Source organism: Microcebus murinus, chromosome 7 (genome assembly GCF_040939455.1).
Source record: "Microcebus murinus isolate Inina chromosome 7, M.murinus_Inina_mat1.0, whole genome shotgun sequence".
NCBI classification, from domain to species: Eukaryota; Metazoa; Chordata; class Mammalia; order Primates; family Cheirogaleidae; genus Microcebus; species Microcebus murinus.
This window is the reverse complement of record NC_134110.1, coordinates 41,864,208-41,880,191: the sequence shown is the minus strand read 5'-3', so window position 1 is coordinate 41,880,191 and position 15,984 is coordinate 41,864,208. Positions and strand designations below refer to the sequence as shown.

Here is a 15,984-nt window from a genome sequence, read left to right as displayed (position 1 = left end):
AGCTGTGCATGGAAACCAGCCCCCCTGGGAGACAGAACTTGTTTCTCTGTCATGTTAGCCAAGAATCAGCTAAGCCCAAGTCCAGTGCTTTAGTTCTTTCACCTAACAATAAAAAAAAAAAATGCATTGAAAGGATTACAGCTATAAAGTCCCATCAATAACAGCTGTGACATAACCCAGCAATAAAGCTGTTCTTCATATGCATGTGTGGTTAAAGAATATTTATAAATGGTGAATATGTAACAATGAGGCACATGCCAGGCCTGAACACCTTGAACCCAGTTATTGTTCAACATTTGTAACTTTTCTGACAACTCTATGGAGCTCAAGAATATAGATGCATTTTGCCAACTTCCTTATTTCAGGTAAAGAATCTAACAGCAACCACCCTCCTCAGGTCCATGAACATCGCTTAAATGTACCTTGAGGGAGGCAACAGGTCAAAGGCTGACATGGGTTAAAAGCTAGGTCTTCATCACAAAATAGTTTTCTCAAGCTTCTCCTCCCCATTCCTGCCCCCGTAAGCATGTTTTGTGGATACATATTTCACCTAAACATCACCTTCCCACCAATTTTTTTATTTTTTTTTGAGACAAAGTCTCACTGTTGCCCAGGCTAGAGTGCTGTGGCGTCAGCCTAGCTCACAGCAACCTCAAATTCCTGGGCTCAAGCGATCCTCCTGCCTCAGCCTCCCGAGTAGCTGGGACTACAGGCATGCGCCACCATGCCCGGCTACTTTTTTCTATATATATTAGTTGGCCAATTAATTTCTTTCTATTTTTAGTAGAGACGGGGTCTCGTTCTTGCTCAGGCTGGTTCCGAACCTCGAGCCATCCGCACGCCTCGTATTACAGAGTGCTAGGATTACAGGCGTGAGCCGCCACGCCCGGCCTTCTCACCAAATTTTAATCCTACAAATGTGTGCCTGTCTGCTGACGTACTGTGCCTTATATACAAAGAGAAAAGATCCCCTTCTCCTCCTCAGGAACAAATTTTCCCTCCCTTAGGAACAATGTTTTGTCCATTAAAAATGCACGAAACAGACATACTTAAAGGAGGAGGATGCTTATTGCTGGGACTACAATTATCACATACACGTACTTCTCCACCTAACCCACTCCCACATGCCTGCCCAACCCTGCTACCACCCACTAACAATGCCTCAGAAACAAGGCCCCTATGACTGATCGTCCCCTCTCCAGAGCCCAGGTACTTAGTAAGCCCTCAACAAAACTTTCTGATATAAAACTGCATAAATCAGATAACTCATAAAATATTAAAACCAGAATGAGTCTTTCTTTGTAGGACTAGGCATATGCCCTAGACCTGTGCTGTCCAATATAATAGCCACCAGCTATCTATATGGGACTGTTTAAATTCAAATTTTAAAAAATTCAATCCCTCAGCCATACCAGGCACATTCCACGTGCTCAACAGCCACATGTGGCAATAGCTAGTGGCTACCATATTGAACAGGGTAGATGGAAATGTAGAACATTTCCATCATCAAAGAAAATTCTATTGCACAAAAAGTCGCCGGTCCAGACTAAGAGGCCAGTTTGCCTAGGTGTTGTCATGGTACACAAAGGACGGTCACATCCTAGCATAAGGCCTACAATTAAAATCAAAACAAAACAAATAAGAAATATCCAAAAAAAGGTAATTTGTCTTTGCCCAGCCAATTCCCCACTTTAACCAACTAAAAACGTTCTTATTTTTTATACTTTCATTCTTACTCCCCATACGCACCTACAAATACAGTAATGAGACTTTTCAAAGCATAACTACCAACAAGGCAAAATTTTCTTAAGGCCTCTTCCATATGATTTGTAAAAATCAAAACCAAGAGGTCAAGTTCAAAACCCTGAAGATGAAACTTAATAGAGAGTTTTCTGAGTCATCTGTAATCTAACATGGCTAGATCCATAGTAAAAAATATTAGAGAATACTGCTGGCCCATCCATCCTACAAGCAAACTATGAAGTACTTCACTTGATAAATTTTTTAACAAATCAGCAATTGTTTCCTAGGCACCTAAGATGTACCAGACTCTAAGGAATCAAAGTTCAGGTGCCCTAATGACAACTATATACAAGCTTCAGGTAAAATTACACCCAGCCAGTTTTCCATAAGCATCAAGAGATGCTTTATGCTAGATCGTTTTTTCTCACACTATCTGTAACAATTATCAGAAAAATTAATACACTATCCTTGAATCTTTTTTTTTTTTTTTTTTTTGAGACAGAGTCTCGCTTGTTGCCCAGGCTAGAGTGAGTGCCGTGGCGTCAGCCTAGCTCACAGCAACCTCAAACTCCTGGGCTCAAGCAATCCTTCTGCCTCAGCCTCCCGAGTAGCTGGGACTACAGGCATGCACCACCATGCCCGGCTAATTATATATATATATTAGTTGGCCAATTAATTTCTTTCTATTTATAGTAGAGACGGGGTCTCGCTCTTGCTCAGGCTGGTTTCGAACTCCTGACCTCGAGCAATCCGCCCGCCTCAGCCTCCCAGAGTGCTAGGATTACAGGCGTGAGCCACCGCGCCCGGCTTATCCTTGAATCTTTTGAACCAATAAGTTTGGCTCTTAAAAATTAGAGTTGAGCCTCTTTCTCACTCATGAGTTTTCTCTTTTCCTATGAAAATCCTAAGGACAATAACTAAAAATAACTAAGGAAGCAGAACAGGCCTAAAAGAACACAAAACCAGTTTGTGATCTATGGCCATAGGTTAGCAGAGTGTAGTCTTATGCCTTTTCATTTTTAATCAAATGAACAAATTTGACCACATCCCTTTAAGGTAATATTCAAAGAATATTCAGATCCAGACCTGCAAGAAGTGACTTTTTTAAATTAAAAAAAAATTTTTTTTTTTAATTTGAAGCTAGCATTTGCTAGGTGGCAAAATGATAAGATAAATATTTAAGGTGATAAATATCCCAATTACCCCGATTTGATCTTTACACATTTTATGACTATATGACACATATTTATGACATATTATCAAAATTTCATATATACCCCCAAATATGTATATCTATTATATATTAATTTTTTAAAAGTTTACTAAATCCTAAGACTCTAATTACATGAGAGTCCTGGGCTTAAATATCAAAGTCAATCCAGAAGTTAAAATCTAGTGAAACCTCAATGAAACCCTCTGGTTAAACTAAAACTTGGGGACAAACAGCAGCAGTCTGGTTGGAACTTGGAAACTGCTTCCTGGCACCTTCTCCCCCCCCTCCCCCACCCCAACAGAGGGCAGGACGGCTGCCTGCCACACAGCAACCTCATCATGGAAGAGCGAGGACCCTCTTTCAGCGACAAAGATATATGATGTCACACACCGCATCAGAGACTCGACCTCAGGGAGGGGTCGCCAAGATTCAAATTCTGAACTCAGAGCGGAATATGGCCAAGACCCTATCCCAACAGTCTCCTGCCCCCAGGGGTGACAGGCTTCCTCACCAGGACCCACCGAGGGTGTGAGTGTGGAAGCTGTTGTGTCCGTTCTATGGTTCACTCAGCAGACCTTGTCTGCACACTGCTAAATGCCAGATGCTCAGCATTTGGGAATCTGGTTCCTCAGAGAGGAGAAGACACAGCCCCTGTGCCAGAGGTGTCTGCAGTCTGCTGGGGAAGATGGGGACAGCACCATGAGGCGAATGCTCTAATAGCAGCTGTGCCCCGGGGGCCCTGAGCAAGGGCCCTGCTTACTTCCTGGGAGGAGTCAAAGGTTTCAGGGGTGACAGGACTCTTGAACTGCCCTTGGAAGACAAGCAGCTGATCGCAAAGCATACAAGGGGGTGGAGCAGGGGTGGAAAGGGCATGCCAAGCCTGGAATGTACATGTGCAAGCACAAAGGGATCAAAGGTTTTAAGGGTTTCAGGAAACAGTGGGTGGAGTTGCCAGCCACGGGCGGAAGATGTCATTGGACAGGTGGGCTATGGCGAGAGGGCAAGAGGCCTTACGTGATAGCACAAACAGACCTCCCTGGAGAACAAACTCTCCTACAAAGCTTTGCAAAATTGGAGATTCCCGGGTATTACCCAATTATTCCGATTCCATAGGTATAAGGCAGGGCCCTGAAATCTGCACTTCAAAATGAACTTTAGTGCTTATGATGCATACTGCCAGATCTGCAAACCGTAGTGTTTAGCAAAAATCTATACTAAAAACATGTATCACATTTTTAAGAACCAAGCCTGCAGCAACTGTCTTCACCAACTTTGGTGTTCCTGGCTCACTAATTAAAGCTCAAGTCTGACAGTCCAGCCTTTCATGGCGATCCTAGGAGTGCCAGCTTCCACCTGCCTTCCTCACGTGTCACTCCAAGTCTGAGCAGGGTCTTTTTTATAACTCAAACCAACCCAGATGCCCATCTGCAGTTTCCCCTTTTCCTTTCCAATCTTCACTCTGTTACTGTCTGCTTAACTTGGCTTCCTCCATTCCCTTTGTCCCCAGAGCAAAAACTGGAAGCTCTAAAGATAATACAGAAAAATAAATTTACACTGTCCAACTTCATTCACATTTAATGAAAACCAAAGCAAGATTTTTAAAGCACAGAATATTAGAGCAAAAAATGTTATTTGTGATCATCTAGGACCCTGGGATCTTTTACAAGTGGGGAAATTAAAGCCCAAAGAAGTGAAATATTATTTATTCAGGGTCACATAGCTGGCAAAGCCAGAAGTCAAACTCAGGCATCCAAGGTCCCAATCTAGTTGCTACTGCAACTACTATATGTAGATTTTGTTGTTGCTGATATTCCAACTACACAGATTATTTTTTGTGCTACATAGATTTTTTAATACATTCAGGATCAAGTAATTTCAAAAGCAAAAGACAAGCTTATATTAAATCCAGGAGCTCTTCACATAAGGATTTATAATTTAATGGTTGGTTAACATGCAGGCTCCAGGCCAGACTCCAATTTCACCACTTACCGGCTGTGTGACCTTGGTCAGTTTAGGTAAGCTCTCTGGCCCAACCTCATCACCAAAAATGGAGATCATAAGTACCTACTACATAGGCTGTTAGGAGAACAAAAGGAAAACGTATGTACACCACACAGAACAGAGCCCAGCTCATGGTATACAGTCAATAAAGGCTAGCTATCATGATTTTCAATAGTACTAATAAAACCATGCCCACTTTTTTAAATGATTGATAAAAGATTTTGGACATTAAAAATGATCTAATCGATTGTGAGATGGGATAAAGATGATCTAGTCTACCTGGGATTCAGTTCCTTCCTTCTTTGAATCTTAAACTTCTTCCTATGGGTCTGGTGTATCATCTAAACATCGCTGAGATAGTTTTTTGAAGCCATAAAAGTAATTACAGAGGCACACAGAGGCAGACAAAATGAAAGTCACACAGCACTGTGTTCTTCAAAGGCCCTTGCTGACACCAGCAAATGCTGCCGTGACCACGACCGGCCAGAGCTGACTAAGTGGGAGGGTTTCATCTGCCCAGTGCTCCTGCCTTCAACGAAGCAGCGAGCAAGTCCCCGACGCGTGAGGGCACGGGCTCACAGGTGTACGAATTCTACTCCACGACACAGGCCACCGCTCCTGTAGAGTGCTGGTTTCTTAATTTCCTTTTTTTTTTTTCTTATTTTTTTAAGTGATCCAGACAAATGCATGCCACTCATTTCAAACATTTCTCAACTCCTATGAGTTGAGAATAAGCCCCGTGCTGTTCCATTGTGAATACAAAGAAAGTTGAGCCCCTGCCCCACAATGTCTGGGGTTCTATGTATACTGAATGCCTAAGACTAATTCTTTGTGACCAATGATACAGAAGAAGGTGTACTTTCATATTTAACACAAACTGTATATGTATTCCAGAGTATAAAATCAACAAAACATGGGACTGTGCCTGATGCTAATGAACTCAAATTCCATTACAGTTTAATTATTAACCTTGATATACACACATTATAATATCCACTTGCACTCGTTTGTTTAAAAAAACAATGAACAAAATCATTGAGTTCTAACTTATTTCCACATTAACAATAGGTATATAATGACTAGATTGATTTTGCTTTTATAGTGACTAGTTTAAAAACTTTTTCTTAAGTACATTTTATTAATGGCTAGTGCAAAAGATTTGTTGAAAAGGACAAAGACTTTTCAGAGCTGTTTCCTTTCGGAAACAATATGAAATGCTAATATTTTGGAAACCAGAGACCTGCTAGCTTGAAATTCTGGATGCTTGCCCAAAAGAGATGTATTTAAGAATAACTGCAATTCTCTTCTACCACTTCCAGCAAGAGGGACTCAAAAACATCTAAAGGCTCTAAGCCAGGGAGTGAACTAGGGATACTTCTTCTGCAGTGGGTAGACATTAAACTGCAAACTCTATTAGAATTACAGCTCAAACCTATTTGCTGCTGACCAAAATTGCTTGAAGCACTTTCTACAGATTCACCATTTCCTTGATGATCCATACACCATTAAAAATAGATCACTCATAAAACTCCAAAAGGATGTATACCTGGACATTAACTACAACAGGGCTTGTAATAGCAAATACCTGAAGATAATCCAAATATCAACAGAATAATGATTAAATTGTGCTATATCCAAACAGTGAAATTCCATTTGGTGGCTAGAAAGGATGAGGTAGATCTATGGTGCTGAAGTGGAAAGATAAGTATAATATGCTATATTATACTTACAAAATAATAGCTCAGGAATAAAATAGCTCAGAATAAAAGCTCAGGAACAATGTTTTTAGGGGTTACGTTCTAGAAATGATCACACAGATATACTGCATTCCACAGATCATTCCACTTATTCTGTAACCAGCTTTTTTCTTCTTAGAGGTGTTTGTTTATATATGCAAATATTAATAAATCTATAAGTGACACTAAACCAAATCAATCCCTGGATAAGCTAAGGGTAGATTTTACTTTATATAATTTATTATTTGAATGTTTTAAACTAAACAGTATGTTCTATATTTTTATTTTTTTTTTATTTTTTTTTTTACCCGCCCGCTCCCCCATTACCTGCCCGCTCCCCCTATATTTTTAAATTTTTAAGAAGTAACTTAATAAAAATCACTTTGGATACTTACTGCCATATAAGAAATGCATTCAAGTTCTCTTACTATCTCCAGAAAATACACCTTCTTTCTATCAACTACGTACTTTTTAAGTCATATGAGGGCTCACATGCACATACCCAATGAAAGTATTAATACATACAGATTCTAAACAGAAAGTGTTCTAGCATCACTAAAAATGACTTGAAATCCAATAGTTTAAAAATATTTCTAGGCAGGGGTTTGTTCTCTGTGACATTATTTGTTTTTGGCCAAATTTATCACCTCCAAACTCCTACTCCACCCCCATCACCAGCACAGAAAGGCTTTTCTGGGTTTTTCCCCCCACAAATAATTGCCATTTTTCCTCCCCTCAAACCATGACAATTTCCAGGCAGCTCCAGTGTCCCACCAAGAACCACTCTGGGGAGGAGCATCTTCAAAAACCCAGGTTCCCAATGCAGGAAATTATGGACAATCAGGAGATCCCTTTCCTAGTCCATCCAGTAGGATCCATCCCATAATTAAGCAATTAAAATATAAAAACTTTAGGAATCGCAGAGCCTCAAACATGCAGCATCAGATATCGAAGTTATTTAATACAGTAGAGCGGCTTAAAAAAAAAAACAATACATTCTAATGGCTATTATAGAGCGATATCAGTACGGCTGACAAGACCTATTCCAGAGACTTCAGAAGTAGAAGAAAATATAAAACAGACCCAATACTATTAACAGTGGTAAACACTAACTGCATGTAACATTCTTTTATATGGTTGCATTTTCTTAAGTGTCTGTAACAGACACACTAAAGCTACATGATAATTTTTTTTAAGGGCTTTGAAAAAGATACCAGTTAAGGTCCCACCATGCTAACAAACTGGATGGAGACCACGGCTCTGGTGTCTTAGTCAGATTCTCCCAGGGAACCTTTTGAAACATCACTGGCATCTTGGAAATGAGGAGAAATATTACCTCTCCTGGGAAAACCTCCGCAGCTTCCCAAGCTGACTTAATTGCTCACTTTTCTATAATCCCCGAGCACTCTGTTCTACCATTATTACCGCACCAAACATATTATTTCTACACTGAAATTCCTCATTTACACATCTCATTTTCCCCATTCAATTGCAAGCTCCTCCAGGACAAGGAGAGTAAAGCAGGGGTTTTTGTGGTCCCATGACAGTGCCTGAAATAAAAGGAGTTTGAGTTTGTTAAATGAATGAGTAGTGTCCTCACTGCAAATTCATGCAAATATTTAATTATGCAACTGTAGCAAATGGGTATCTACTCAAACCCATTGGAGGTACCCTTCATGCGCTTCTGAGAAACTTAACTCTCGCGGGACTGGGAACGATGCCCCAGCACTTGCCCTCAACACCCAAATATTCCAACGTTACCTTAATGAAGCACGTAGCTACCAGTGTGACACCGGAGACCCAGACAGGTAAGAAAGAGGCAGGAGAGAGTCACTGCATTGGAATGAAAAATGAAGTATCTCTCCCCTTTGAAAAGGGGACTTCTCCATTCCTGCTAAATTGTATTTCATGAAGATGTTGGTGCGTACAGGGGTATTTTCTTCTTATACCTTTCGCATCTTATGAATATCCTTTGTATGATTCAGTATTCACTGAAAACATAAAATTTTTCCAAAAGATTTCCCTTTGTTTACTGATTTAATAAATATACTTTAAACATCTACTATGCTGTAGGCACTATGTTCTGGGGGTTCAGACATGAATAAGTCATAGACTCTGGCTCAAAGGGTTTGCAGTCAAATGTAAGAGACACAAATAGATATAATGCAATGGGACACTCGTTATAAAAGGGTTCCTTGTTTTATGGGAACCCAGAAAAACGGTCTATCCAATCATCCCCACTGCTTCTCATTCCACAAGGGAACAAGAAAAACCACAGGACAACTCACGTGAGGGGGCAGAAAAACAAGTTGCAACTAAAGGCATAGCTCAAGGTTCTACAAGCAGCGCGTCATTAAAGTGATCAAAAAACACATCAAGCCACCTCATGTAAAAACAGTGGCTCTTTCACTTTATTTCTCTTCACATGTGCTTAACTATCTGGAAAACTAGTTGCAACTTTTAATATGCGGAAGCACACGGACTTTAAAAACAAAAATGAAAAACACGAGTCAGCTAAGCTCTGATATGTTTAAGCTATATCTTCTTGTGCAGCCACCCAAGGGGAAGAGCCCACATGCTGAATTCAGCTAATGCTGGAGGCAGCCTCCATCTGCTTACCACGTGTGTTGGTGGCCATGTCAGCCACTTTCTGAAAGGCATCCAAGAAGGCAGCTGCTGCTACTACTGTTGTCCTGAAATGCAAACAGATAACAAAAGCATGAGGAATGCCTCACATTAGCAAATTCATTTCAGCTCAAAAGCTAAAACCTCTGCTAAGGAGTGAATGCAACTTTCCAGGAGAAGCAACTCCGCTGGATATGGACAGCCACTGGCTTGATGGACCCACTTTTTTCCAAGCACTCTACCCCAATAGTGTCCAGCTCATTTGGTGCTAATCAATAAACGCCAGAAAGACCTTTCCATTTCATTTCACCTAAATGTATAAAATTATTATCAGGCAAAATTTTGCAAAGGTGGAAAAGACAGGTGTTTCTACCTAAAAGAAAAAATATAAAAAATATAAGTGGTACAGGATAGAGCAGGAAAACAATATATATATGTATATATATATATATATATATATATATATATATATATATATATGAACTGGGGTTAGGAATCTCGGAGAGAGATCATGCAGTTCAAATTCATTTTAGGGACAGGAAAACTGAGGCCACAAATGCAAAGTGACTTTCAAGATCTCTAGTTCGCACCAGAGCTGGGACTAGCACCCCAGTGTTATGATTCACAGGCCTATGCTAGACCCAATACAAGACGAGATCGTGGCAGTGTGACTCTTCTCCCTAAATCCTAATTATAACGAAACTGAGATACTATTTTTTTTAACCTTGGGATTCTATTTCAAGTGTATCTTCTGAATTCTTAAAAGCTGAGAATGGGAAAAGTTACTCTACTCATTTTAGTGCCTAGAAATTGTTTTGAATTCTCAACATCTTCTTGAGCACTAACTATAAGATGCCTTGAGCTCTCTGTGGTCTACTGATTCCTGGAGTCACAACCTAAGACACCACTTAGTGGAGAGCAGTCGACATGCCAAGCCAGGTGTGTGGATGCCACACAAACAAGCCCCAGAACTAGCATGTGAACACTTCACAAATGAACTCACAGTTGGATGCTAATATTCAAGTATTTCTTACATGAATCCAGTCTTTACTGAGCAATCCCCAAGAATGCAAAGTTGCTGAAGGAAGAGTAACAAAAAGGACTAGGAATGGAAGGGTTCAAAATGGGGGGAAAGGAAAGAAATGGCCTTTAAATATAAGCAACAGTGGCTATGAAACGAAAGGTTCCTGGAAGGTGCCGGGAGTGGTCCCTGGGAGAACCTGGGTGACAGTCCCTTAGAGCCAAACTTCAAAATGAGGGCTGATATTTTCCAGTAGCGCAAGAAAACATTCTGCTCTAATTTTTTTAAAAAATAATGATATATATACGCACACCAAAAAAACCACTTTGAAGCCTATTTTTTAAAGAGTTGACATCAAATCAACTGCCAACCCTGGAAAAGTTAGCTTTACTGAACACCCTGGAATTTATGAATAGGTCATCTGAATTTCAATTAATATCTGACACAGTGGCTGGATTTATTCTCATCCAACTCAGTGCCAACCATCCAAATTTAATGAGCCAGCTGTGGAGGTGCCTTGCATATTACGACGCAGTCACCAGCGCTCCACTGGAAATTAGGACGATGGTCAATTTTGAGGAGTTAAGGGCTTTTAAATGACGGTCATATTTCACTGTCTGATGCAGTCACGAGACATCTTGGCCCTCACCGATGGGGCAGAACAAACATGCAACCACCAGCAGCACAAAGGAGTGATTCCGCTTAAATACACTAAGACTGGATGCCTCTTCTGCAATCTAAACTTCATCTTTTGTCTACACAAAAAATGAAGTCATGTGCATGAGGCCCCTATGGTACTCTCAGCCCTACATTAGAAACTTGACAAAATAATAAAAGAAATGGTCCCTGCTCTCAGGCCTAAATATTGTTTAATAATATAAACTGTGCCTTGTAGCAGTAGGGATACGTTTTACTTTAAATATTTAAGACAGCTAATCAGTTCATCACTTTAAGCTTTAGCATCCTCACTGGTAAAAGGGGAAGAGAAATATTTTCTTGGCCTACTCTGAAAGCCTGCCAGACACTTAAATGAGGCTAAATAAGAAAAAGTGGGGGGAAATGTACTTAAATGTTTTACTGTTTTCCTACAGAAGGAGACCTCCTACAGGAAAGAGACTAAGCCACCTGAAATAAATGGTAAGCATGGCAGTGAAGGTGGGGGAGATGTAGCTGTGCAAGGTGAAGCTGGTGAAGGTCTCAAATGAAAAGCCTTAAATTCTGAGTACAGGAGCCTGGATCTGATCTAGCAGGAAGCAATCACAGGTTCCTATGCAGGAAACAGTGAAGGGCTTGACAACTAGAAAAGGTACCATATTCCAGAGTCCACTGTTCATCTGGAGGTCCGTTCACAGCTCTGGAAATCCCAAGTTCATGGATAGAAATCCCAGGCCCACAAAGGTGAAGGAATGAATGGGAAAAGATCTACCCTTCCCAACCCCTTCTCACCTGATCTATAGGTGAGCCATGGAACCTCCAGTCCTACAGCTAAAGCTCTGGGCAGTAACCTGCTGTCCATGGGCAAAGGGCCAAGAACATGCCATCATCCCTCCCTCACCCTTCATCACTCTTGTCTCTTTATCCTAGAAAACACCTTCATGCTCTGCCCTCTGAACCCTCCTCATCCATCCAAACTAAGGAATGTCGTCCCCCAAATGCTGTGCAGGGAATCATCAATGTACTTTTTTAGATGTCCCATCCTTCATGGAGCACCACTAAGTACAATCGTATCCCTTCTCTACACTGATTTAAAAGGATACAGTTTTAACAAGAAGATGTTGACATGCTTTTCTATTTCATATTGAGTAAAACATGAACAAGCACATGCATAGGCAATAATAGCCCCTTAGAGTGGATCAGCACTAGATCTTGTTTGTTTGAACAGCTTTATTGAGGCATAATTTACATACCATAAAATTCTCCTTCTTCGGGGTAGGATTCAAAGATTTTTAGTAAATTCAGAGTTGTGAAACCATTACTATAATGCAATTTCAGAACATTTCCAACACCCCAGAAATAATTCTTACCCACTTGTAGTCAATCTCCTGTTCTATCCCTAAGCCCAAGCCACCACTAATCTACATCTGTATCTATAGATATGCTTTTTCTAGACATTTCATGTAAATGGAATTATTCAATAGTTAACACTAGGTTTTAAACTCTTTATGCAGAGAGGCCGTAAGCAGGAAGGAGGAGAACATGGACTATAGAGCCAGTCTGCCTACATTCCAATCTCTGCTCTGCCATTTACCAGTGATATGACTATGGATAAGTTATTTAAGTTACCTGTGCCTCAGTTTCTTCATCAGCAAAATGGGGATAATATCTGTACTTACCTCGTGGGGTTGTGAGATTTAAACAAGTTAACAAATGCCTGGCACATAGTGAGCTCTACATAAATACTGCCCATTGTTACATACAGCACCTCATTTGACTCTCAAAACTCCTGTGGAAGGAGGCAAAGTAGATATGGGTCCAATTTTACACATAGAAATGAGGGGCCAGGAGAATCTGGCCAGTAAGTGGTAACGCTCCAAACAGAACCCACATCATGCTTCTCTACCTGTAACATATCCAAAATTAACCCCAATCTGCATCTTGGTCCTTCACACTCCATCTAAGGACATTGCTATTTTCCTGTAGGACATGTGCTTCTACTTACCGAAGCTGGGACTGCAGCTTTCCTGCTTTGTTTATGAAATCTTCCCAAACTGGATAGCTCCCCTACAAACAAATCAAATTCATCAGTAAGTCACACTGTGATAGACATCTGATTACGACATTAACAGAACACCCAATTCCAATTATGCAGGGAACAATCTGTATGTTCTCTTCCTTGGCAGTGTCTGTGATATGTTGCCCAAATTGTATATACATGCATTGCCTCAGGAATGGGCTTAGAATGCACTCAGTCCCTGTAATCTTGTAAATACTATGGACACTGACTGGAACTAGTTAGGCAGAATCTAACACATACGCTCTTGAGTCAGTAGGTGGCAGATCCAAATTTAAACTGTACAGAACATTTAAGGCTCTGTCCTGCAGCACTTGCTCTTCAACATGGCCCTGGCTGGTTTCTCCCTTGTCCCAAACAGCAGGAAGGAGGAAACCAGAGTGACTGAGGCTCCTCCCCAGGAACAGGTAGCTACGGGGAAGCATTATTAGACTATCAGAATCCCAAGGTTGGAAAGTTACCTAAAACAGCCACTCAGCTGATAGTTGAAATCCAACATCTACAGACAATATGGCAACAGGTGGTTCCCCAGCACACTTCAGCTAACGGGGAACTCACCACTCTCCCAAGGCAGCCTGTGTCAGCCACCCTGTTTTTCATGTTCAGGCAGCTCTAGATCTAACCTTCCGGGAGCCCTCAGAGTTAAGACCAGTAACTCTGCTTCCACATGAAAGTCTTCTCAAAACCCAATCCCATTTCTCCACAGGACCCTGTTTGTCACCCCCACAGGGTCCCAGAGACACTCCATCATGTCTCTCTGCCCTTCTTAATATGGCGCTCAGACATGAACTCAAAACTACAGGTACGAGTCTGACCAGGGCAAAGCAGAGTGGGGGCTGACACCCCCCTTCCCATACATGTTAAATTTATATTAAGATAGAATAGCCCACCAACCAAGAGGTGATTCAAAATCAACCCAGAAAGAAGGAAGCCATGGGTAGAGAAATGGTGTTTGGCCCTGATCATTTAAATATAAAACTAAGACTAAACAATCAGGACTTACAGTTGCAGAACAGAATGCAAATGTCATAAACTTCAACAAGGTAACTATAACACATGCCACCTCTTCATTTTGTTGTTAAGGACAGGAAAGAGAGACTATGATGCATCCTTACAGATGCCCAATCAAAACAGCCTAAAACTGAAACCAAGATAAAATAAAATGATTTCACCTTCCTAATGGTCTTAATCATCTTTTTTTCTTACCCTTAGAGTAGTTTCTCAACCTCAGCACTACTAACGTTTGAAGCCAGATAATCCGTTGCTGTGGGGGGCTGTCCTGTATGTCTTAGGATGTTTAGCAGCACCCCTGCCCTCCATTCACTAGATGCCAATACCCCACCCTCTAGTTGGGACAACCAAAAATGTCTCCAGACATTGCCAGAGGTCCCCTAGGGGGCAAAATCACCCCTGGTTAAGAACTACCACCTTAGAGGCACATCTGAGAAACTGATTTCTTTCATTAAAGAAACAGTTATCTGAAGCTCAGCAGTTTCTTCAGTATTACTTCCGTTATATTTTCTGTTGAATGAAAGTAAAATTAAATGTTTTTTATTTTTAAAATATCTTGCATAGCATGCATAATAAGGAACACCTTGTTATAAAATTGCATATTTATATACTTCTTTAGCTATCAGTTCTGTCTCAAAATGCACATAGAGATATCTGGAAAACTGGCTACCCAATATTAAAATGGGTTATTTCTGGGAGCTAAGTGCTGCTTTCTTCTTTGTACTTTCCTCTATGGCTAGAGGTTTATATTTTCTTTTTATAAGAGTCATGTATCATTTTAATGAAAACAATAAAGTCATTGCACACAAAAATTTAAGATCAAATTAGAAGTTCTGGCTACAACAGCACCGTGAATTTACAATCCATCCAAACTCTAACGTCTGTTTCACACGTGCCACTAGATCACATCCATCAGTTCTGCATTTGTGCATTTGAGACCTGCCCGGCCCAAGCACAGGTCTCTGGATTTGCTCCTCTAAGCAGCAATGTGCTCCCCTGGGATACCTTGCTGCACCAGAGCAGGGATCCTGTTTGACTGGCTCCTGGCAGAGGCCCTTTGGCAGCGACACCTGACCTGTTGTCAACCAACACCCGTGCACAGGTCTTGTCACCACATGGCTTCCGTCCTGGGTTTGTGCCCTGGGGATTTTCTCAACCCAAGAGCAGAACTGTATATTAACTGATATGAAACCTTACAAGAGCTCAGGCTACCACTGCAGGCCCATCAAGACATCACAGGGGAATCTTAATTATGGCACCCAATATACTCACCATTACCTTATCAAGTCCAGATATGAACACCCTTCCTACATCCACATCCAAGTAATTAAAGAGATAAGGGTCAAGATCAGAGTCCTCTGATCCACAGGGACAACAGTTGGCATCCTTAAGGACACAAAGGTTCAACTGACCATTAACAGCCTCATCTGGCCATGCCTTCTCTTTCTTAGCCACGAGACATGATGAAAAGCACTTTGAGAAGCCTGAGCATGTTCAGAAACACTGCCCACCTACTTCTAGGCAAAGGTGCCATCATCTCTCAGCTACACAAGGGAGAAGGACAGGAAAGCCAGAGCCCCTCCCAAACAGCAACCACTGCCATCCAGGGAGCCCTGGAGAAGGCCACTGAGATGATAAATAATATTCCTTAAGGAAACGGTGAGGCATACTCACTGAGAACACACAGGACTGGCAAAGCCTGGGCCGCCAAGTCCTGAGGTCTAGTCACAGCCCTGCCAGCAACATACTGGAGGAAATCACTTCACCTCTCAGGCCCCATTTCTTCATAATAAAAATAATAATAATAATTCCATCACCATTAACCAACACTACCAATTATTGAACATTGAAAGAATGTAGGAAAGGAATAAGGGACACAAATTTAAGAGGCCAATCTCCTGCA

At 41.2% G+C, this 15,984-nt stretch overlaps 1 protein-coding gene across 11 annotated transcripts in view; it reads right to left on the bottom strand.

Moving 5' to 3' along the window:
- Nucleotides 1-15,984, bottom strand: part of MTSS1 (MTSS I-BAR domain containing 1) — a 154,891-nt gene that overhangs the window by 119,275 nt on the left and 19,632 nt on the right. For all 11 annotated transcript variants that reach the window (XM_076005038.1, XM_076005037.1, XM_020289012.2 and 8 more), the window contains exons 2-3: nt 12,999-13,060; nt 9,313-9,386 (exon numbers count right to left, since the gene is read on the bottom strand). In XM_076005038.1, the coding sequence (XP_075861153.1) occupies nt 9,313-9,386; nt 12,999-13,060 (136 nt within the window). The remainder of the gene's footprint in view (nt 1-9,312; nt 9,387-12,998; nt 13,061-15,984) is intronic.